Here is a 25516-nt window from a genome sequence, read left to right as displayed (position 1 = left end):
GTAGAAAATAGTCAAAATAAAGTAAAACCCTTGAATGAGTAGGTGTGTCCAAACTTTTGACTGGTATTGTATATACACTGCTCAAAAAAATAAAGGGAACACTTAAACAACACAATGTAACTCCAAGTCAATCACACTTCTGTGAAATCAAACTGTCCACTTAGGAAGCAACACTGATTGACAATAAATTTCACATGCTGTTGTGCAAATGGAATAGACAACAGGTGGAAATTATAGGCATTTAGCAAGACACTCCCAATAAAGGAGTGGTTCTGCAGGTGGGGACCACAGACCACTTCTCAGTTCCTATGCTTCCTGGCTGATGATTTGGTCACTTTTGAATGCTGGCGGTGCTTTCACTCTAGTGGTAGCATGAGCCGGAGTCTACAACCCACACAAGTGGCTCAGGTAGTGCAGCTCATCCAGGATGGAACATCAATGCAAGCTGTGGCAAGAAGGTTTGCTGTGTCTGTCAGCGTAGTGTCCAGAGCATGGAGGCGCTACCAGGAGACAGGCCAGTACATCAGGAGACGTGGAGGAGGCCGTAGGAGGGCAAAAACCCAGCAGCAGGACCGCTACCTCCGCCTTTGTGCAAGGAGGAGCACTGCCAGAGCCCTGCAAAATTACCTCCAGCAGGCCACAAATGTGCATGTGTCTGCTCAAACGGTCAGAAACAGACTCCATGATGGTGGTATGAGGGCCCGACGTCCACAGGTGGGGGTTGTGCTTACAGCCCAACACCGTGCAGGATGTTTGGCATTTGCCAGAGAACATTAAGATTGACAAATTCACCACTGGTGCCCTGTGCTCTTCACAGATGAAAGCAGGTTCACACTAAGCACGTGACAGACGTGACAGAGTCTGGAGACGCCGTGGAGAATGTTCTGCTGCCTGCAACATCCTCCAGCATGACCAGTTTGGCGGTGGGTCAGTCATGGTGTGGGGTGGCATTTCTTTGGGGGACCGCACAGCCCTCCATGTGCTCACCAGAGGTAGCCTGACTGCCATTAGATACCGAGATGAGATCCTCAGACCCCTTGTGAGACCATATGCTGGTGCGGTTGGCCCTGGGTTCCTACTAATGCAAAACAATGCTAGACCTCATGTGGCTGGAGTGTGTCAGCAGTTCCTGCAAGAGGAAGGCATTGATGCTATGGACTGGCCCGCCCGTTCCCCAGACCTGAATCCAATTGAGCACATCTTGGACATCATGTCTCGCTCCATCCACGTTGCACCACAGACTGCCCATGAGTTGGCGGATGCTTTAGTCCAGGTCTGGGAGGAGATCCCTCAGGAGACCATCCGCCACCTCATCAGGAGCATGCCCAGGCGTTGTAGGGAGGTCATACAGGCACGTGGAGGCCACACACACGACTGAGCCTCATTTTGACTTGTTTTAAGGACATTGCATCAAAGTTGGATCAGCCTGTAGTGTGGTTTTCCACTTTAATTTTGAGTGTGACTCCAAATCCAGACCTCCATGGGTTGATAAATTTGATTTCCATTGATAGTTTGTGTGATTTCGTTGTCAGCACATTCAACTACGTAATGAAAAAAGTATTCAATAAGAATATTTCATTCAGATCTAGGATGTGTTATTTTAGTGTTCCCTTTATTTTTTTGAGCAGTGTCTATACAAAACGTTTCCTTAAAATATAATGTTTAGAAAGTTCATATGTTACTGTCCCCACTACAACAACAAAATACTTAAATCATGTAATTTTGTCCTTGAAACATTTAATTGAAATAACTGTAGAATTCCATTCATTCCAATGAGGACTGCTCCTTCTGGGGAGTTCCAATGTGGCCGACATTTGCCTCAAAGCCATCTTGCTTTCACAATTCACCATTTGGTTAACAGCATCCCCGGTAGGCTACTGCAGCCTATGCAGCCTTACTCTACTCGTGAGGCCCGAAAAGTAAATAAACGATTTGGTAAACTTTTTTGTGGAAGATCGGATAAGTGTGCTTTACACTGTTTGCTTGGTATGATTTGTAGCTATTGTCTCTATCTGTGCATCCGACAGCTTTTCTACCATAAAACGTGCGATACCGTAAAGTGTTGTGTATTCACGCAGTTAAATTCAAGAGGAGACTGTTGCGCGGATGGCTTTGCAGCGTTTTGCGGGCGTCGGCTCACTTGACAGCAGTCTACCCAGATCAAACAAGAGACCATTACATAGGCTAATGTAGAAGGCCATTGACGTATAATTTGAAAACCTAATCTCTTGATTTTAATTTCCAAGAACAACTGCCTGCATCAGCTTGAATGCTTCATGTAACCTATGCTTGAAAGCATTCCTCTTCCGGCTACAGACACTAGTGAGCACGCGCGTGCTCCGCAACAGCGAACTGGTGCTGAAGCTGAGGAGGAGGCGCGCGCATCACATGAGCGCATCGCATTACATCACTTTGCTACGACGTGATTGGCTGAAGGTCAATGCGTACTTCGCTCGCGGACTATCACGTCCTAGTCTAACCATATATCTCGACTCGAGACGATAATTATTATCGCTCTCAAAACAAATCTAATTATAACCTTTCAATTGATTACACATATACTGTCGTTTGGTGCCCGTTTTGAGGATGGCCGAGAGCGAGGCAGACACGCCAAGCACCCCGATAGAGTTTGAGAGCAAATACTTCGAGTTTGATGGAGTACGACTTCCACCCTTCTGCAGAGGAAAGATGGAGGAGATCGCCAACTTCTCCCTCAGAAGTAGCGACATATGGATTGTCACGTATCCCAAGTCAGGTAAACAATATTGGCAAGTGTTGATTCTATGCAATACATTCGTCCAGTACCATCACTAGAGAATGCAGGGTCTTAGGTTTTCACCATATTGTGTCGTGTGTAATAAACGCAATTGTCTTCAGTTGAGTCCTTATAAGTTTATGACTGCATTGTGTTCAGAGTTGCACTGGCCTATTGGGGAAGGGCATCAATGTTTACCTCTCTCCAAACGTAGCCTGCAGCAGGCTAAATGCTGCGATCGCCTGGCTGGGTTAGGAACATTCACAAATAGACAACAGTCTGACTTCGTGGCAGTCATGGCAGCTCATTGAAGGACTTTTCATTCTGAGTTATGTGCTGCTGAAATCAATAACTTAGCATAGGAACCTTCGAGTTACGTTAAACGCCGGCGCTCGTCGCATTCATTCGCTGTTGACATATGTTATCGGAGGATACACAGACAATCTATTGAATTTTCAGGCCTCGGGTTACTGCTTACATCCGTCTCTTTCTGTCAGATCCAGACTGCTTTGCGCAGTGCTGTGCTGCTGCGGACAGGGCTACGCTGTGCTTGCGCGTGACGCACTTGTGTGTTGACAACCTGTGCTGGAGCAGAACTCGCTCCACGGGTGGGTCCTCCTGGTCACGTGACTAGGTGGACATAAATATCCATCTTCCCTCAAGTTCATTGTGGGAGTCAAATCTTTCAGAGACATATATAGCAATTATTCCTTTAATGTCTCTTCTCTGTCCACACTGGATTTCAGCAGTGCCTATTTCTGCATCTGCAGGAGTAAAGTATAATTGCAGGAGAGAGAGTAGAGAAGAGAGGTGGGAGCAGTCTGGGTTGTTGTGCTCTCTAGGCCTGTCACGACTTTTGCCGAAGTCGGTCCCTCTCCTTGTCCTGGCGGTGTGTTCGGCGGTCGACATCACCGATCTTCTAGCCATCAGTGATCCATTTTTCCTTTTCCATTGGTTTTGTCTTGTCTTCCTTCACACCTGGTTCCAGTCCCATCAATTACATGTTGTGTATTTAACCCTATTTTTTCCCCTCATGTCCTTGTTGGAAATGGTTTGTTTGTTTGTTAATGCTATTATGTGTTGGTACGCGACGAGTTTTGTACCCATCTTATTATTTTTTGTATATTTTGGTTTTGGAGTTTGTTTGTAAGTTCTTATTAAATTACTCCGTTTTTACCAAGTTCGTTCTCCTGCACCTGACTTCCCTGCCTCCAATACGCACACCTTACAAGGCCTGGTAACAGATGCAGGCTGGCGATGTTGTTCCCTACAATAGTAGCACTGTAATGGAGTGAATGTTATTTATAATAAGGGTTACATGAATAGAATCAGACCTCTGCAACACAAATGGCTGGCCCTCCCTCCAGCTAAATATATGACCTAAACCCTCCCTGAACGCTTGAAAGAAACTGTCGCCTGTACCCAAAATAATAATTAAACCAAAGTGGAGAGCAGAGAACATGTCTACATTTACCCTCACTGCTTGGACAGACCAGAGTCTTAAATATGCAGTTTTAGAAACTGTTCATCTTGTAAGCATTACAAAGCAACACAGGAATTTTGATAGCGCGCAAGGTTTTGGGTTTGCAGACCACTGTGGACAAGAGTAGGGGTGGAAAGATCTAGTAAAAGCATTGCATGAATCTTTCAGGTCCAAGGAGAAATGGCCTTTAATAAACATTTCATGCAATTCTACTCCATTTTACATATACTACATGACCAAATGTATATTGACACCTTCTTGTTGAACATCTCATTCCAAAATTATGGGCATTAATATGGAGTTGGTCCCCCCTTTGCTACTATAACAGCCTCTGGGAAGAGGCAGTTTGGAACTCCATCGTGAGTGTCGCAACCGAGGACAGATGATTTTTACGCGCTGCGCGCTTCAGCACTCAGCGGTCCCGTTCTGTGAGCTTGTGTGGCCTACCACTTCGCGGCTGAGCCGTTGTTGCTCCTAGACGTTTACACTTCACAATAACTGCACTTACAGTTGACCAGGGCAATTTGATGAACTGACTTGTTGGAAAGGTGGCATCCTATGACGGTGCTGTGTTGACCGTCAATGAGCTCTTCAGTAAGGCCATTCTACTCCCAATGTTTGTCTCTGGAGAGTGCATGGCTGTTTGCTCAGTTGTATACACCTGTCAGCAACAGGTGTGGCTGAAGTAGCCTAATCCACTCATTTTCAGGAGTGTCCACATACTTTTGTATATATAGTGTATCTTAGAAATATAACTTTGCTCTATGCTTCTCCCAGCATGCACTTCATAGCCTATAGGCTATGGATCATTTGATTGAGACCACACTAAATAGCCGATAGGCGCAGTTGATGTTGCCCGCAGCATTGGGCACACATCGATACAGCCTAATATGCAACTAATTCTAAAACCTAGAAATATTGAGATTTCATCCATTACAAATTACATGACCCACTACTGGACTAGATTTAAAAAAAATACTAAACCCTCCCTTTGACTGAAATTACAAAGCATGACCCTACCCCATTTTCCTCCAGGTAACCATTCTGTACATTTCTATCCCGAGTGGCGCAGTGGTCTAAGGCACTGCATCTCAGTGCAAGAGGTGTCACTACAGTGCCTGGTTTGATTCCAGGCTGTATCACATCTGGCCGGGATTGGGAGTCCCATAGGGTGGCGCACAATTGGCCCAGTGTCGTCCGGGGTAGGCCGTCATTGTAAGAATTTGTTCTTAACTGACTTGCCTATTTAAATAATGTTTAAATATAAAAACATTTTTACAAAGTGCCATTTATAATGTTTTGAGAGTGGAACGTCAACTATCGTAAAGTTAAGACTAGATATAGGCAAAAAACAGGAGCTATTGAGGGAGAGCACAGTCCTTCCAAGTGCACCTAGCCACGAATCTTCCTCAATCATGTCCATGTCACAACAGGCTTGGGCCCATCAAAGAGAAGGGCGGGAGATGCACAATTCCCCAATGTCCGCAAAGCTTTCGGGGAAAATAAATGATCAGATAGATTTCCCAAGTCCTGGTAAAATATGTAGTTGGTAAAGACATTGTACACAGGTGGACATTAGGCTTGAGGCAGTATACCGTATATACTGTATACCGGGGTAGTTGGAAATAGCCACTGGGTGGTTTTTCAATACAGTCAATACCATTTGTAGCTACTTTTTTAAGTAAATACCTGCAGTCAACTTGAGCAATTAGGAGATAAAGCAGATCACGTTCTTCATTTCACCCGTCACATTATTTTACATTATGAAGCTTTATGAAAAGTTGAGCCAGTCATGTTTGTTTGTAAATAGCACAATGGGTGAAAGCAGGAGCAGCTGAGTCCAGCTGTGTATTGAAAGGGGTTGTATTTTATATTCCAAGTCAACCGTGTTGTTGTTTTTTGCTTCAACACAGTGATCAGGGAACCATCGTTTCCCTTCAGAGAATACATTAGTGCAACACATTCGACAGATGGCAGCCACACAAGTAAATGTGTTGACAACGAAAAACGATGCATGGCCATCATTTCTAATGTTTATCATAGACATAATGTCGCCATACACATTTCTTAATGTTTTGCTGACAGTTAATCTTGAATTGTACCTGAGAAAAGCACAGAGAAAAGTACCTGAGAAGAGAGCTACACATCAGTCAGAGCGCTGTCTGCTGATAGAATGCCCATTCGGGAATTCTCAGAGTGGAGAAGTGCAACTGAAGCACAAAATTTGTCTGACGCCTAGCAGAAATGACAAAAAAAGCATTTTAGATCTGCTTTTATAAAACACACCAAGAGATATCTTACCTGTTATATATTATCTTCCTGCTGTGAAAAAGGAAGAATTCTGTGTTAACGCGACCCGTAAGTTTAACTTACTAGTTATCTAAGTAAGTTACTGAATTAATAAGGTGATGGGGCGTCATATTGTGTCAGCTTTCTGCCGTATTCGAGAAGTCAAAGCACTTTGGGTGAGTTATCTGGACAGCAGCCACTGCTGTCAATTTGATTTCCTTGCATTTTTTCTCCTCCGTTTTCTCCTTCTATCTGCTTCTCCCCAATCTTCTCTGAGTAGAGCAGGCAAACCCCAGACAGACACAGCTTGTACACATGCTGCTTCAGATCAGACAAGCGTGCATCAAAACTTTTGTTCATTTGTACGTCTCTTGTTCACATTCGCTTGTAAATGTTCAAACGCACCAAAAATGACATTCGGGATCTCCTACCTATATACACTACCGTTTTTTTGTCAGAAATACAGTGTAGACATTGTTAATATTGTAAATGACTATTGTAGCTGGAAACAGCTGATATTTAATGGAATATATACATAGTCATACAGAGGCCCATTATCAGCAACCATCATTCTTGTGTTCCAATGGCACATTATGTTAGCTAAGCCAAGTTTATCATTTTAAAAGGCTAATTGATCATTAGAAAACCCTTTTGCAATTCCGGAGTCGCCTCTTCGCTGTTGACGTTGAGGCTGGCGTTTTGCGGATACTATTTAATGAAGCTGCCAGTTGAGGACTTGAGAGGCGTCTGTTTCTTAAACTAGACACTAATGTACTTGTCCTTTTGCTCAGTTTGTGCTCCCACTCCTCTTTCTATTCTGGTTAAAGACAGTTTGCTCTGATCTGTGAAGGGAGTAGTACACAGCTTTGTACGAGATCTTCAGTTTCTTGGCAATGTCGTTGCATGGAATAGCCTTAATTTCTCAGAACAAGAATAGACTGATGAGTTTCAGAAGAAAGGTCTTTGTTTCTGGCCATTTTGAGCCTGTAATCAAATCCACAAATGCTGATGCTCCAGATACTCAACTAGTCTGAAGAAGGCCAGTTTTATTGCTTCTTTAATCGGGACAACAGTTTTCAGCTGTGTGCTAACATAATTGCAAAAAGGTTTTCTAATGGTCAATTAGCCTTTTAAAATAATAAACTTGGATTAGCTAACACAACGTGCCATTGGAACACAGGAGTGATGGTTGCTCATAATGGGTCTCTGTGTATGCCTATGTAGATATTCCAAAAAACAATGTGCCGTTTCCAGCCACAATAGTGATTTACAACATTAACATTGTCTACACTCTATTTCTGATCAACATCATATTTTAATGGACAAAATAAAATGCTTTTCATTCAAAAAGACATTTCTAAGTCACCCCAAACTTTTGAATGGTAGTGTATGTATAGCTTTATGAGCTGGAATTGCAAATTGCAATTTGTTTATTTTTGTTCGTACTTGTTAGCATATTTAGATAGCAGCTTCCATGGAAATTCACACATTTTGTTAGAATTTTGGTAGCAGATGCCCAATGCTTTTTATGTTTTTGGCGCCCCCCTTGTGCACTAAACCGGTAATACCGTAAATTCTGGAATGATAGAAGGACGGTATGACAATATGAATAATCTGGAAACCGCACAACCCAAGCGGACAGTCAATACTCACTGTTCGCCTGTCCGACAGCCAAGGGCGTAACTTTGTGTTGTTGGGGGGAGCGGAGAGACCGGATAATTTTGGCTATTCTTCAAATTGTAATATCTGATTAAGTTAAGTTTGCGCCTCTTTAACCAGCTCTGAAGGACTTTGTCGTCTTCTGCCTTTTAAAAGTTCCTAAAGATTTTCATGTTCTTCCTCATGACCTGTTAAGGCCTCACCCTGTCTTGCAAAGAACTTCACTGAACCTTACATTTTCAGTAGATAATGTTTTGCTTCCTCTTCTTAAATCAGTAGATAACTGTGAGTCCACAGGGTTTGATTTTTGTGAACTCTTTAAGCATAAGCTGAAAACTTCTCAAGAGCCTTCTTCCAATTTCTAAAGCCTGGTGCTAGCTTAGCTACCTAGCTAAGGTTAGCTAAAAAATATAAACGCAACATGTTAAGTATTGGTCCCATGTTTCATGAGCTGAAATAAAATATCCTAGATATTGTCCATATGCACGAAAAGCATATTTTTCTCAAATTTTGTGCACCAATTTGTTTACATCCCTGTTAGTGAGAATTTCTTCTTTGCCAGTATAATCCATCCACCTGACAGGTGTGGCATATCAAGAAGCTGATTAAACAGCATGATCATTACACAGGTGCACCTTGTGCGGGGGACAATAAAAGGCAGGGTTTGAGTTTTTGCCAAAGCGTGACCTCTAATTCAGAAAAACTTTGGGTGCAATGGAAGCTGAAAACCCCCTTTAAAGAGGCACTGTAATGCAGCAAGAGGAAACTTGAAACCACTTCACTTGAAATGACAAAACTCTGTCAGCTCGCTTCTGGATTACAATGCACTTGGGATGTGGATGATTTGGCTTTGTACTGGGACTGATGTCGATAACTTCTATTTGTGGCTCTGCACCTGTCATCTGTGCTCAACTGGTCCCTGACTTGTGGCTCAGTCCCCTTCATCAAACATGACAACAAACCGTGTCTTACTTTCTATTGCCAAAATAGAAGGGCCTTGCTATTGCCAAAATATGATTACACTTAAATAATATTACATCTATAAGGCATGTCTTACAGGACTACATTTAAATATTCCAATTTGTGTGTTCACAAATATAGTCATACCGTCCTTCTCTCATTCCAGGATTTGTTTCTTCACCACTACATTCCAAATTCTCACCTGATGACCTATTCGTCCTCTCCCTGCCTCTACATGGGCGGTCCTCTCTCTCTCTCCACTGACTGTCTCTGTCCCCTGCCATAACAACGATATGAAATCAGAATCTAGGCAACAACTGTTTTGTTATAGCACTTGGGCTTAGTCAGCAAGATGAGTTGAACTGATAGTTCCAATCTGTGTGCGATGTAAATTGCTGGTCAAAGTGCTTTACCAGACTGCCTTATAACAGATATTCAAAATGGTCACCTGATGACCCGCTCGTCCTCTCCCTGCCTCAACATGGGTGGTGCTCTCTCTCTCACTCTCTATGGCCTGTCTTTGAACCATGCCATAATCATTTGACCAAATGCCATTATCATATGACAAAAATGGCTGACCTGAACAATGATGGGGTTAACTTATTAACATGAGTTAGATTCTGATTTATTAGCTAAATTATTTATTTACTGTCTGGCAAAATATGTATAGCTAGCTAGCTGACTACGTATTACCAGACCATTACAGTATGTACAGTGTATAGCTAGCTAGCTATATAGCCATTCATTCATTTACAATTCTCTGCCCAAAAAATCTTATGTCCTGCACTTTTCTCCTCTTTGGCATTGGTATTAGGGGCACTAGCTACTTTTTCACTAGGTTTAATTAACACTGACTCACTGAGTGCTGCTCATCTGAAACTGCAGTGGAAAAGGAAAGGGGAGGATCCAGATACTGTGCTAGCTTTGGTGTTAGCTTAGCTAGCTACCTAGCTAAGGTTAGTTTGGCTATTTTAGCTACCTAGCTATGGTTAGCTAGTTAAAATAGCCCAAATATCATTTCATGTTTAGTGTTGGTCCCATGTCTCATGAGCTGAAATAAAAGATCCCATAAATGTTCCATCCACACAAAAAGCACATTTCTTTCAAACCGGCCTCACAACCGCAGACCACGTATGATATTGTGTGGGCGAGAGGTTTGCTGATTATGAACAGTGTCCCATGGTGTCGGTGGGGTTGTGCCATTCATCCGCCCCCATCACCTCATGTTTCAGCATGATAATGCCCCAATTCCTGGAAGCTGAAAATGGCCCGGTTCGTCAATGGCCTGTATCTGTGACCAAAAGATCCATATCTGTATTCTCAGTCATGTGAAATAAATAGATTAGGGCCTTTATTTTAATTGACCCATTTCCTTATATGAACTGTGGCTCGGTAAAATCTTTGAAATTGTTGCATGTTGCGTTCATATTTTTGTTCCGTGTAGATAATTTGGTGTGTGAGGTTGGTAAATGTTTGCTAAACAGCACTATAATGGTGTAGTTTGGGCTGAATTTTTCCCTCATTGGTGTCATTTTACATTGAGACAAACGACTACCCATTTACATTTTCCTCTTGATTCTCTCTACCCCCCCTCCTCCCAGGTACTAGTCTACTTCAGGAGGTGGTGTATCTGGTGAGTCAGGGGGCGGACCCAGATGAGATTGGTCTGATGAACATCGATGAGCAGCTTCCTGTTCTGGAGTACCCTCAGCCTGGCCTAGACATCATACAGGTAGGCCTACAGCACTGAGTATTACTACTGTTTTGTAGTACCCTCAGCCTGGCCTAGACATCATACATGTAGGCATACAGCACTGAGTATTACTACTGTTCTGGAGTACCCTCAGCCTAGACATCATACAGGTAGGCCTACAGCACTGAGTATTACTACTGTTCTGGAGTACCCTCAGCCTGGCCTAGACATCATACAGGTAGGCCTACAGCACTGAGTATTACTGCTGTTCTGGAGTACCCTCAGTCTGGACTAGACATCATACAGGTAGGCCTACAGCACTGAGTATTACTACTGTTTTGTAGTACCCTCAGCCTGGCCTAGACATCATACAGGTAGGCCTACAGCACTGAGTATTACTACTGTTTTGTAGTACCCTCAGCCTGGCCTAGACATCATACAGGTAGGCCTACAGCACTGAGTATTACTACTGTTCTGGAGTACCCTCAGCCTGGCCTAGACATCATACAGGTAGGCCTACAGCACTGAGTATTACTACTGTTCTGGAGTACCCTCAGTCTGGACTAGACATCATACAGGTAGCCCTACAGCACTGAGTATTACTACTGTTTTGTAGTACCCTCAGCCTGGCCTAGACATCATACAGGTAGGCCTACAGCACTGAGTATTACTACTGTTCTGTAGTACCCTCAGCCTGGACATCATACAGGTAGGACTACAGCACTGAGTATTACTACTGTCCTGGAGTACCCTCAGTCTGGACTAGACATCATACAGGTAGGACTACAGTACTGAGTATTACTACTGTTCTGGAGTACCCTCAGTCTGGACTAGACATCATACAGGTAGGCCTACAGTACTGAGTATTACTACTTCCTGATCCTGAATCACTTGCTTGTAAAACAGACAGGTACAGTTAACCAAAACACTCAGCCCACCACATGCAGCACCATATTTCAATGCAAAGCAAGAAATAGATTAGGTGTTTTTCTGCTCCTTGTTTTATACCGTCTCTGTTCCCAATGTCATGATGACAATTCCTCTATGTTTTTACAGGAGTTGACGTCTCCTCGTCTGATAAAAAGCCACCTGCCCTACCGCTTCCTGCCTACAGCCATGCACAATGGAGAGTCCAAGGTTAGAGTACATTTCAATTGGTTTGTGTAATGTTTTCTATAATGTTTCCATCTATTCAGTCCTAATTGTCTGTGTGGTTCTATGTGGTTCTCCTGTAGGTGATCTACATGGCGAGGAACCCTAAAGATCTTGTGGTGTCTTACTACCAGTTCCACCGCTCCCTCAGAACCATGAGCTACCGCGGAACCTTCCAGGAGTTCTGCAGACGCTTCATGAACGACAAGCGTGAGTGTCAGAGTTTAGGGTTCACCTGCCCTGATGTGCAGGGGGTGTCACTATTCATCATGTGTCCTCTGTCTACACTGGGCTACTTCTCTTAATTGGGACTAAGAGGAATGGTTGGCTAACAGGGAGGCCTGGCATTATTTAGGTAATAAGTAACTGATCAGACCAGATTGTGTGACGAGGGAAGAGAAAGCCTAGTCACCTGGGGAAACTCACTAAACTCTCTCCACCTATGTCTCTCTCTCCCCTACTTTTTCTCTCTGTCTCATAGTGGGATATGGTTCCTGGTTTGAGCACGTGCAGGAGTTCTGGGAGCATCGCATGGACTCAAACGTCCTCTTCCTGAAATATGAAGACATGTACAAAGTAAAAACAACCGCTTTCCCTCCCTTCCTCTCTCTCTCTCCATCACTCATCTATATCTACTGTCTATATCTAACTAAAACCAACCCTTACCTGAACCTCTATCCTAGAGGTACAGTGATTAGTGAGCCGCAAAAACCCACCATTTATACATAAGTTCATTCTGGAAGCCTCTAGCAGGCCAGGTTTGGCCCTACTTTGGGTGGTTCTGCTCTATCCTATCCCAAATGTCACTGTAACTTTACCCATACCACCTAACCCCTATGATAATTGTACCCCCCTCAGAGCTACGTGGCAACCAGAGTTCCGGTCTATGGAACGTAACTGCACTCTCACTGGGGCAGAATGGGGACAAATCAGTAGTGTTGTTTGCTGTTCCAAAGGTCCCTTCAGGGCTGCATTGCACGGAAACACACACACACACACACGTATGCAGGCTCTCATGCTCACATACACACACACACGCACACACACACACAACACCTGCCCAGAAACACAGCGTGTTCTTGTTAGGAATAATTTGCAAACATGAACATTTATACAGTATATACACTAGCAAGCCTTCCAGGACGAGATCTTATTCACTATCACTCAACGTGACTATCAGTGTTACAACATAGTTACAGCATTGACACTGTTGGGGGGAAAGTAGATCATGTAGCCTACCTTTCTTGGAAAACACACAGGCTTTTCTCAATCGCGTACAAGCATATTTTCTTTTAACAATGTTGTCGACAACCAAAGTAGAGTTCAAAAGTGAACTCTGTGGCCTTTGGCGAAACAGTAAATGCCGTCTCAAAACATGGCTGCATTCTTCAAAATGATATTATACCTTCAAAATGTCAGATTGATCAAAGGAACACGACTGCCTGCAAAAAGATTAACACAGACATGTTTATCTGTTGAGTCCAAGCAGACAAAACTGAAAGTTAGTCAAGTAGATCCAAGTAGATCAATGCATTTTCTTTGCAGTCACTAAAAAGGAAGTACAACTATCCAAAGGTGCAGAATTATGGGTTATTACTCTCCTTTTATGCATATTACACCAAACAATTTCATACACAAGTATTATTCCTGATAAAAAAATTAAAGAAATAAGCACATTCATCGGTATCATCACAATGCAGTTCCATGTATTCAATACAAAGGCTAGTTTGCTCGTTGCTATATAGACTTTCCATTGGTGCGCAGAAACACTATCCGGAAGTTTCCTCCGACACGTTGGTGCAGCTGGCTTCCGGGTTGGGCGAGCAGTGCAGCTTGGCAGGGTTGTGTTTCGGAGGACGCATGGCTCTCGACCTTCGCCTCTCCCGAGTCCGTAGGGGAGTTGCAGCGATGAGACAAGACTCTAACTACCAATTGAATATCATGAAATTGGGGAGAAAAAGGGGTAAAATAAATAAATACAAATAAAAAAGGTGAATAGAATGGAGGAAGACAACTATGAATGTACAGGCCTCAATCATCACCATAGAAAAGCTCTATCAAAGTTCACAATGAGGAAGATGATGACTTATGGGTAACCCAACTTCATGCTCTGCATCCCTGCATGTCCACAATATTTTGGCAGTTAGACAGTCCCCGTTTCCTCGATCTTTCCATGTATTGTTATTATATTGTACATGGTATGACACTGATGGGGTGATCTAGAATTTTGTGCAGTAGTATTTACTGATTGCCAGAAACAGTGAACACAATTGCACAAATTTCTCTTCTGACGAAAACAATGCGTTATAGTCTAGGAACAAAACTTAACAGTGACTTTAGTATTCACTGATGACAAAAGTTGGTCTAAGAAATGCAAGTCAGTTACTAAGGCAAGAAAATGATCAGAATTTCTGTACATGTATTTGAGCATTTGATCATTGCTGTTCTGCTGTAGATCCGTTTCAACACAGATCCAAATATGGCTTGTACGCAATTGAGAAAAAAAACGTAACATGTATGGCAAGTGTATTTGCTGAGCAAGTGTGTTATATAAGCATAAGACTTCTGTTTCTATAGAAAGAAAAAAGGAACTGTGGTCAAAGTTTATACCCGTCCACATAGGCAGACAGAAATTCAGCCGCTTTATTGCAAGGCAATGAAACTCCAATGTATAACCGCTAGATAACACATAGAAGGATCCGTAAACGTGTCTTAGATGACATAACCAGATGTTCGGAGTCAGAGTTCAACCCCTACTCTGTCTGAGATGTAGGGGAGAGTGGAGTGAGTTGAGCCACTTTTTACATTCAGCATCCCTCCGTCAAGGGAACTAATAGTATTCTTTCCAACAAAGATTTCTACATAGATTTCAGGATGTTGTGTATCCCTGAAAAGAATCAGATGACATGTAAACATGACCGTTTTGAAAACTCGCGGGGTAAGTTGTGCCAACAGAGACCTCTTGTTTTGGACAAGCGGGACGGGGGGAATTAAGACGCCTACAAATGTCTGTACTGAATGAAATATGACCTTTTAAAAACCATGTCTATCTTTATTTCCCAAACACAATTCAACATGATCACTTTTTGTCTTTGAATCACTTTAAGCATATTTTAACACAGGCTTCACGCCTGACAAGCACTTCTTACTTTTTACCACTGTTACCTCCTATCCAAGCAATAATGCCTTGTATTTTTGTTGAGTATATTTTATTTCAATGATACATTTTGTGTATGGTTTCCTAGAAACAAGACAACCATACCCCTTTGGCTCAACTTCCCCCACTTCCCCCTATAAATACAGCCCCAACTACCTTGTCACAGTGGTGTGACTGGGTTGTGTATGGAATAGAAAGTACTACAGCCTGTCTTATACTCCCTATTATTAAGACGTTATCAAACTCGAGTTCATAGGTCATTTGGGAGTGATAAGTAGAAGAGATAATTTGGTACAGTCACCCGATAAATGATTGGCACTCTTGATAAAGATGAGCAAAAGAAATACTGTATTAATTAAATGACACAAATACTGAGCAGTATTGAAATGTTTTCTACAAAACTGATATTATTTAATATTGCTCAGAGAAATAGATTTTAATAATAGTAATAATATGTTTTCTCAAATAGATACGTAGGTGTCAAAAATATTGGCACCCCTATATACATTTTTGGGGCTTTTTTAATTTAGTCTCAGCTTAAAGCGCAATCAGCATTAGGAACAATAACAAAGCTGTCTCCCCACCCCTGGTTTTGATAAAAATCTGAGGGATGGAGCTGGAGAAATGTAACCACTCTCAAATTCATAGACAAGGCTATGGATGCAAGGAATCATGTTTTGAAGCTATATAGTATTGGTTTACAAACTGAGTAAAACAAGTTTATATATTGTTTTCTGATGGTGTACGACAGTTGAACTAAGATCATGAGGCATTTATAAGTTATATTCTTCAATAATCAACGGGTACATATAATGTCCAGAAATAGATGTAACAACTGCAGATTTCCCCTTTTAAGGAACTGTATTGTGGCCTTCCATGGCTTCCTGTTTCACTGGGGTGTAAAAATGAGGTAACATGCATGTAAAATGCCAATCATTTTGGAGGTGACTAAATATAATTACTATTTATTTACATTTCTCTTCTGTCTTTGACTCCTTCCCCTCTCCTTTCCCCCTCTCTCCTCTCCTCTCCTCTCCTCTCCTCTCCTCTCCTCTCCCTCTCTCCTCTCCTCTCCTCTCCTCTCCTCTCCTCTCCTCTCCTCTCCTCTCCTCTCCTCTCCTCTCCTCTCCTCTCCTCTCCTCTCCTCTCCTCTCTACTCTATCCTCTCTCTCTACTCTATCCTCTCTCTCTCTGTCTCTTCTTCTCCTCTCCTACTCTCCTTCATCTCTCTCTCCAGGACCTGGGGACGTTGGTGGGGCAGCTGGCGAGGTTCCTGGGTGTCTCGTGTGACAAGGCCCAGCTGGAGACCATGGTGGAGAGCTGCAACCAGCTCATAGAGCAGTGCTGCAACTCAGAGGCCCTCTCCATCTGCAGGGGTGAGGTCCTCTCCATCTGCAGGAGGGAGAGAGGAGGAGGGATGCGGGAGAGAGGGCGGTAGAGAAATAGAGGGGGTAGGGAGAGAAGGAAGGGAGGGAGAAAGATGGAACAAGAGATTTGGGAGAATGAGATAGGGCGGGAAAGGGAAGGACAGAGGTAGAGAGCGAGGAAGAGAAAGAGAGGGATAGTAGGCATAGAGGAAAGGAAGATAAGGATGAAAGAAAACAGAAGTGAGGGGTAGACAGACACTAAAGATAAGCCAAGGAATGATCGTCATGGAGGCAGAGATTTCCGAATATCTCCCGACGACAGAGTTGAGAAAGTAAAGAGATCTGTGGGGTTACTGAAGCATTGTGTGTTTTGTGCCGTAAAGTGAAAGGAAGGGGTGAAGGCTGTGTGCCAGGAGGGACAGTAACCTAACGTGTGTATGTCAACTCCAACCTTTACACACACACACACACAGTACTTGATGTAGTCCCTCTAGCCCCATTCATAGCTTCGCTGCTTGCATCATATACATTGTTTAGGCTATTATTAGACACTCACAAGCCTAGACACAAGCATGCTTGCAGTGCATGATATGGTGCACTCAGATAGAAGAGGGGGATCAGAGGGAGAGCGAGAGAATGACAGAGAGTCAAATAAAGAGGATATCAGAACGAAATGTGTGAGCCTCAGCCGTACACCAAAATGCAGCATGCTGGAATGTTATCCGTTGCTGTATGCATACGGATGCACTCACACTCTTCAAGGCATATAGAATATGTTCATATGGCTTTACATCTCTGCTAACCTGGCTGAGGATGAGTCAACCTAGACCAGATTTGTATGTAGGTTATGTAGAACAGTTACATACTATGTGTTTGTGTGTAGTCTATAACTTTAAGCAATGATCCAGGGCCAGTTTAGGTGTTTGGCTCATAGTGGTGAAGGTTAGCACTGGGTTGCAGAAGTCTGATCCTTGGTCTGTTAGGGGCAGAGAGTAACGAGAGCTTTATTGTAGCAAACCGCAGATCATGAGTCAGATGTACATACCCCAGCAGTAACATAAACCTTCAAAGGAACAGGGAATATCTCACTGGACCATTCATTAAGGGCATTTCCATACACTCCTATTTTTGCTCTGCAACGCCTCCCTGTGGTTAAACATAGTAATTACAGCTCAGTGATTTCTGGCACAAGGAGTTGCACCTTACTGTTCAGTTTGGAAATCCGTTCACATTTGTTGTACTTTTTCTGGCATTATGATTTATGAATGTTGTTTTAATATAATTATGATTTCATTTTCATGTTGATCATTGTAGATTTTTGTTATGTTTTTTTCTTATGATTTGTTGTCAGATTTGTCTTGTTTTCTCCACGTTCTGTTTCTTTTAGTGCATGGACCCTAGCCTCTGACCTGGTGCTGGTCTAACATACAGCTCTGAGCTAATAGGGCCATAAACACACATTCCCATACACACTACTGGAGGACAGGTGAGTCCATATCTGTAGACATACATACATAGGCCCAAAATAATTGGCGCTCTTGATAGATGAGCAAAGAAGACTGTAGCAAATAAATAATACAAAATACTGAGCTATATTTAAAAAATATATATATTTAAGTAGGCAAGTCAGTTTTACAACAATGGCCTAGGAACAGTGGGTTAACTGCCTTGTTCAGGGGCAGAACGACAGAGTTTAACCTTCTCAACTCAGGGATTTGATTTAGCAACCTTTCGGTTACTGGCAAACCACTAGGCTACCTGCCGCCCCATATTGTATGCTCCAAAAATGATATTACTTTATTCTAATACAATTTCTCAGAGAAAGAGATTTAGTTTAACAAGTAATATTTTTCATCTCAAAAATCTGTTTTCAATACCTTTCAATACCTCACCTTGTGAGGATAACGGCACTGAGACTTTTTCTCAAATGTTTTATGAGATTGGAGAACACATTTGGCGTGGTCTTCCATACAACATCTTTCCAGATCATTGATATCCATCGTCTGCTCTTATGGACGGCAGTCTTCAATTCAAACCACAGGTTTTCAACGGAGTTCAAATCCATATGACTGAGATGGCCATTGAAAAATTTAGATTTTTTGAGGTCAATTAACCATTTGTTTGTGGATTTTGATGTGTCCTTGGTGTTATTGTCTTGCTGGAAGATCCGCTAGGTTTCAGCCTGCTGGCAGAGGCAACCAGGTTTTTGGAAAAAAATGTCCTGATACTCGGTAAAGTTCATGATTCCGTTGACCTTGACAAAGGCACCAGGACCAGTGGAAGTGGAATAGCCCCATAACATCAAAGATCCACCACCATATTGTACAGTAGGTATGGGGTTCTTTTCTGCTTCTACACCCTTATTTCAACACCAATTTCGATATGAAAATAGAGCGCCTTGGCCACACACACCAGTGGTGGGTTTGGCGTCGAAATAAGGGTGTATAAGCAGGAAAGATCCCCATACCTAGATATTTGAGATTGAGCTACGTTAGATAGTAGCTGTTTTACGAGCCTCTGTAACGAATTGGCAGCTCTAGATATTCTGCTTACTGCGGACCAGGCCCTAATCACTGGGACTTGAAAAAAGAGGCAGGCAAGGCGGCCTCCTAACGAGCGAACAAATGGACTGCGCTCTGTTCTGTTGGTGTAGGTTTTCATCAAGGATCTCTCTGTACTCTGCTCCATTAATCTTTCCCTCGATCCTATTAGTCTCCCAGTCCCTGCTGCTGAGAAACATCCCCACAGCATGATGCTTCCTCCACCATGCTTCAACATAGGGATGGTGCCAGGTTTCCTCCAGACGTGACGCTTGGCATTCGTGACGCTTGGCATTTCATCAGATCAGAGAATCTTGTTTCTCATGGTCTGACAGTCCTTTGGGTGCCTTTTGGCAAAGTCCAAGCGGGCTGGCATGTTTCGAGTCACATGGCAAAGGGTCTGAATACTTATGTAAATACCTGTGTTTTTCATATTATTTATTTATTAAAGAAATGTGCAAACATTTCTAAAAACATGTTTTTGTCATTATGCGGTATTGTGTGTAGATTGCTGAGGAATTTTATTTATTTAATCCATTTTAGAATAAGGCTGTAACGTATCAAAATGTGGAAAAAGTAAAGGGGTCTGAATACTTCCTGAATACACTGTATATACATATCTACCTCCATTACCTCGTACCCTTGCGCAGCGACCTGGTACCCCCGTGTATATAGCAAAGTTATTGTTACTCGTTGTGTATCTATTCCGTGTGTAATTATCTTGATCTTTTTTAGATTTTGATTTGATTACCTACTGTAAAACATGCTGTTGGATCTTTGATGTTATGTTATTATATTTTGCTCAATATAACTTGTTAAACAAAATCTCTTTCTCTGAGCAATTGTATTACTATAAAATAATACACTGCTCAAAAAAATAAAGGGAACACTTAAACAACACAATGTAACTCCAAGTCAATCACACTTCTGTGAAATCAAACTGTCCACTTAGGAAGCAACACTGATTGACAATAAATTTTGCATGCTGTTGTGCAAATGGAATAGACAACAGGTGGAAATTATAGGCAATTAGCAAGACACCCCCAATAAAGGAGTGGTTCTGTAGGTGGTGACCACAGACCACTTCTCAGTTCCTATGCTTCCTGGCTGATGTTTTGGTCAGTGCAGCTCATCCAGGATGGCACATCAATGCGAGCTGTGGCAAGAAGGTTTACTGTGTCTGTCAGCGTAGTGTCCAGAGCATGGAGGCGCTACCAGGAGACAGGCCAGTACATCAAGAGACGTGGAGGAGGCCGTAGGAGGGCAACAACCCAGCAGCAGGACCGCTACCTCTGCCTTTGTGCAAGGAGGAGCAGGAGGAGCACTGCCAGAGCCCTGCAAAATTACCTCCAGCAGGCCACAAATGTGCATGTGTCTGCTCAAATGGCCAGAAACAGACTCCATGAGGGTGGTATGAGGGCCCGACGTCCACAGGTGGGGATTGCGCTTACAGCCCAACACCGTGCAGGACGTTTGGCATTTGCCAGAAAACACCAAGATTGGCAAATTCGCCACTGGCGCCCTGTGCTCTTCACAGATGAAAGCAGGTTCACACCGAGCACGTGACAGAGTATGGAGATGCAGTGGAGAACGTTCTGCTGCCTGCAACATCCTCCAGCATGACCGGTTTGGCGGTGGGTCAGTCATGGTGTGGGGTGGCATTTCTTTGGGGGGCCGCACAGCCCTCCATGTGCTCGCCAGAGGTAGCCTGACTGCCATTAGGTACCGAGATGAGATCATCAGACCCCCTGTGAGACCATATGCTGGTGCGGTTGGCCCTGGGTTCCTCCTAATGCAAGACAATGCTAGACCTCATGTGGCTGGAGTGTGTCAGCAGTTCCTGCAAGAGGAAGGCATTGATGCTATGGACTGGCCCGCCTGTTCCCCAGACCTGAATCCAATTGAGCACATCTGGGACATCATGTCTCGCTCCATCCACCAACGCCACGTTGCACCACAGACTGTCCAGGAGTTGGTGGATGCGTTAGTCCAGGTCTGGGAGGAGATCCCTCAGAAGACCATCCGCCACCTCATCAGGAGCATGCCCAGGCATTGTAGGGAGGTCATACAGGCCCGTGGAGGCCACACACACTACTGAGCCTCATTTTGACTTGTTTTAAGGACATTACATCAAAGTTGGATCAGCCTGTAGTGTGGTTTTCCACTTTAATTTTGAGTGTCACTGCAAATCCAGACCTCCATGGGTTGATAAATTTGATTTCCATTGATAATTTTTGTGTCATTTTGTTGTCAGCACATTCAACTATGTAAAGAAAAAAGTATTTGATAAGAATATTTCATTCATTCAGATCTAGGATGTGTTATTTTAGTGTTCCCTTTATTTATTTGAGCAGTGTATAATTTCCCCACCAAAATGTTTCTCCGTATTTGTATTATTTATTTCATAGTCTTTTTTGCTCATCTCTATGGAGGGTGATTATGGACCTCACTGTACACGGTTGGGAGTCATAAGGAAGCATAGATAGCCTATGAGCTGATCAATATGCAATAAAGAAGGTTTCAAAATAATAACGTTCATATCGACTACTGACCATTCCTCTCGGGCCGTTTGTCTCAGTGATGTATGATCATGTGACTCTTTCTTCTGTCAGGTCGCGTGGGACTGTGGCAGGACATCTTCACCGTGTCTATGAATGACAAGTTTGACACGGTGTATAGACAGAAGATGGGCAAGTCTGACCTGACCTTTGACTTCGGCCTGTGAGGACCGGACCGACTGACCACAACGACACGAACACGGACTACACTCCTCCTCCTGCTGCCTAAACACTGTACACTCCTCTGCCTCTCTTCATCAATCAATCAATCAATCAATCACGTATTGGATATAATGTATATATCAATCGCTCCACCGCCAAAGACTATAGCTGTCAATCAACCAACCAATCAATCACCCAATAAATTAGTCAGTCAACACACCAATCAATCAATATAAAGATTGCATCCTTAAAAAGCTCACAAATAAATTTTGATTTATCAATCAATCGGTCAGTTTCTCAGCCAATCAGCGAGATCCTGTTTTAGCCCAATGTGGCACAGATCCCATCCCCCACCCCCATTTATGTCCCCCCTCTCCGCCCATCATTCCATTCCTCTTCAGTATGTACCGCTGTGTATGTATACCAGTGCTCTTTAGCGAGTTGTGTATGTGGCAGTGGCCCAAAACCTGAGGGAAACGCATGGAAGTTTGTGGCGCCGTCGCCAAACCAATACAGAGGAAGCTTCCACATCTCGTTCAACACTTAACGTTGAGACAGTGTTATGTTTTTTAAACGCTGTATGAATGCTATGGGAATCATAAGTCCAGCTCAGAGTCAAGTATAGAGACCACCCATGACTGCCCTTTGATACAGAGCAAGTGTTCAGTTTTGGCTGTATCCAGGTCAGTTCCTATTTGACCTAGTCCTTCATTTTAGCGTTTTTCACTTTCAGTACATTACACAGCTTGTTTGTTACAAAAAGGCTTTCAATGGGCATTAGCTTAATCAGCACTAGACTTTTTGTAACAGCCTTTCTTGCTGAAGTGAATGGGGATGAATGGGGATGTGAGTGTGTGTGTGAGTGTGTGTGTGTGTACATGCTCGTGTGTGAGCAAAATCACAAAAACAACACATCACAACTGCCTTTCATATCAGTTCTGTTTGTTCATGCTGCTAAAGTGATGCCTTTCTCTGTCCTCAGACCCATAGCCACCTATAGAGTTACTGTACTACACTGAGACAACAGAGTATCCCTCCATGTTACCAGCATTCTCTGTGTGCTATCCCCCAAGTACATGTCCCTTCAGACTGGATCCAAAGTTGGATGGATGGATGTATTCATCCCTCCCCAAAGGTTAGGCATCAAAACATCAGCGCCCTCTGTTTGTCATCAGAGCCCCCTTTCTCTTCTATTGCTTACATCTTGTTCTCTTCCTCCTCTCTGCTGTAAATGCCCTCAGACAGACCAGTAGACCCTCCCCTCCCAACCCCTCTGCTCTGCTGGACACTTGTGAATGTGTTTATTGATGTGGATGTAACAACCTCAACAGACCCCTCCCACAGGCTCAGTTCTCTGCTTTAGGACTTCCCTCTTTCACTTTCTCTCACTCACTCTCTCTGTGTGTTTCTCTCTCTCTCTGTGTGTTTCTCTCTCTCTCTCTGTTTCTCTCACTCTGTGTCTGTATCTCTCGCTCTCTGTTTCTCTCTCTCTGTTTCTCTCACTCTGTCTGTATCTCACTACCGATTCAATTCAATTGGCTTTAGAAACATGTGTTTACATTGCCAAAGCAAGTGGAATAGACAATAAACAAAAAGGGAAATAAACTGTCGTCAGCTTTTTCTCTCATTCTCTCTGTTTACGACTTTTGGCAATCCTGCTGCAGCCCACCTCTACAAGGGTAATGTGGTGTACTGTTTGTTTGGTTTTTATATACCTGTAGGGTTGTCCTAACCTGGGCATAATGAATCGTACTTTACATGCTTGCTTGCTGGTTTATTAATAAAGTTATGTATTCAGGACAATGGTGTTGCGTGTGATGTCTTCAATGCACTTGCATTACTTACTAGCAATTTTGAGTCAAAGTATAAATGCTGATACTTCCGTTGACAACCTCCCTCTGCTCAAGCCATGTGGTTCCCTCTCAACTGTTGCTCCATCTGGAGGCTTGGAATACTCAAAACGCTCAACTCTGGTTGAAACTCGTAGTCCAGACCTACTCTTACCGTATACTGGAGCTGCTTTATTTGATTCTTGATCGTTTTGCGTTTTCAAGCGCTTTGAGAGTCATTTTTTTAAAATAAAAAAACGCGACGTTGAATACATGTATTATTAATTCAGTGGGCATCTGCAGTATCACCATAGTCCTTATCACTGACCACTCGATGTGTTTACTGTTGCGTGAGGGTCTACTACTCTGGATGAAGAACATGTAGCTTCAAGTGGAGGCAAAGGCATGAAGGGAATTCCTGACATAACATCCAATCATAAACAATAGCGGGAGGAGTCGGGAACTGTAGAACGGTGTCAATACATCTCTATGACAACCACAAAGCGTTCTCTGCGTCCCCCTGCGCTTTTACTCAACTCAAAGAAACCCGAAGGAGAACGTAGGTCAGAGTCAGAGAGAGACCATTTCAATTTATCCAGAACTACATGACATAAAGGAAGGGGGTAACTATGACATTCAGTAATTGTAGTAGGGTACATTTCTTCCTGCCCCTTTTAATGGATATTTTTTTAGTTGCAGCTTAAAATTAAACAAGCAAAAGTCAAATAATTTATTTATAACAAACAAGCATTTCAAATGGAGAGATCACAGGAACTAATTTTGATATTTCTAAATTACAAACGGTACTTTCCATTCAAGTACTAATTCATGAATTCATTTGTGACATAATTTGCATAAAACAACACAAACATTTTAATAAACAACTGCCCTTTTAATAATCTAAGCAGGAGGCAAATATGTAAATGTTGTGATTAACCTTGGGGCGACTTCAAAGTTTATGCTAATTATGAAAAGGTTAATTTGAAGTAAAATAATAATTGCCTTTTATGTTTAAATTCTGCTCCCATCCCCGATGTAAAATGTTTCCTATTGCTGTTGCTTTGATTGACTGAGACAAGCTGGCAAACATCTCCTCTACAATGTGCTTGTCTGATATCTTAACACACAGTTCAAGTAGAACTGTAGCTTTGAGTTGATTTATGATGCGTTTGCGTTGGGAAGAGTAAGACATTGTAAACCATCCTCATGTGACGCAGGAACAGAACACCCTGCTCTCATGAATAATGTCACCTGGGTTTCACCTGTCACACACACACACACACACACACACACACACACACACACACACACACACACACACACACACACACACACACACACACACACACACACACATATCAAAAACTCTCCAGTGAGTACTGTATGCACCACCCTTCTCTCCCCCCTGTCCCCACAGCTCCACCGGAGCCAGAAGGTATGAGACGTTCCCCCCCTGTGGTGCCCCACAACTTGGGCCTGGGGGACTTGACCCTCATGTCCCGAGGACTGGTCATCGCCCCGCGCCCCTGGACCGCCCAGCACATCAGCATTACACACACACCTGGCTCTACACACTCATATACACACACACCTGTGGAAGGACAGGGAGCAGGGGAACCCAGAAAGACAGCACTGCAGTCAGACTCAGGTGAGTTCATTCATATATCATTCTCAACTCATAGCTTACTCATAACTTAACATGATAATGTACCGTAAGGGCAAAACCCTGGAATAAATCTAAACCAAACACACTAAACAGTGTCCCCCACACAGACTCCTAATCACTTCCATGTCCTTCTCCAGTCTCATTGGTACAGTCAGCCCCAGATGAGCATCTGTCCCTGGGGGAGATCAAGGCCCTGCTCCCCCGGAGGCTGGGGGAGAGGCTGGAGGATGTGAGGGCAGCGTTCAA

The 25516-nt window shown here is 43.1% G+C and overlaps 1 protein-coding gene across 2 annotated transcripts; it reads left to right on the top strand.

Moving 5' to 3' along the window:
• Positions 1–2239: 2239 nt before the first annotated feature.
• Positions 2240–23578, top strand: sult4a1 (sulfotransferase family 4A, member 1). Of its 2 annotated transcripts, XR_006079218.1 has the most exons (8): positions 2240–2755; positions 10748–10878; positions 11896–11976; positions 12075–12201; positions 12473–12567; positions 16386–16524; positions 17903–18001; positions 21668–23578. XR_006079218.1 is itself a non-coding variant. In XM_042300221.1 (7 exons), exons 1-7 carry the CDS (start codon positions 2587–2589, stop codon positions 21778–21780), a joined length of 855 nt encoding a protein of 284 aa, XP_042156155.1. In that variant the 5' UTR covers positions 2245–2586; the 3' UTR covers positions 21781–23578. The 2 variants fall into 2 exon arrangements, 1 of the variants encoding a protein (XP_042156155.1); XM_042300221.1 differs by lacking the exon at positions 17903–18001 and having other exon boundaries at positions 2245–2755.
• The last annotated feature ends 1938 nt before the right edge of the window (positions 23579–25516 follow it).

Source organism: Oncorhynchus tshawytscha, linkage group LG17 (assembly GCF_018296145.1).
Source record: "Oncorhynchus tshawytscha isolate Ot180627B linkage group LG17, Otsh_v2.0, whole genome shotgun sequence".
Taxonomy (NCBI): domain Eukaryota; kingdom Metazoa; phylum Chordata; class Actinopteri; order Salmoniformes; family Salmonidae; genus Oncorhynchus; species Oncorhynchus tshawytscha.
The sequence above is the reverse complement of the archived record's forward strand: the minus strand, read 5'-3'. Positions and strand labels throughout refer to the sequence as shown.

Excerpts from the sequence above, each read along its gene's own strand:
- sult4a1 (XM_042300221.1), top strand. The coding sequence starts at position 2,587 with ATGGCCGAGAGCGAGGCAGACACGCCAAGCACCCCGATAGAGTTTGAG. Across the intron at positions 11,977-12,074 it reads TGCACAATGGAGAGTCCAAG|GTGATCTACATGGCGAGGAA; the intron begins GTTAGAGTACAT and ends GTTCTCCTGTAG. Across the intron at positions 12,568-16,385 it reads AATATGAAGACATGTACAAA|GACCTGGGGACGTTGGTGGG; the intron begins GTAAAAACAACC and ends CTCTCTCTCCAG.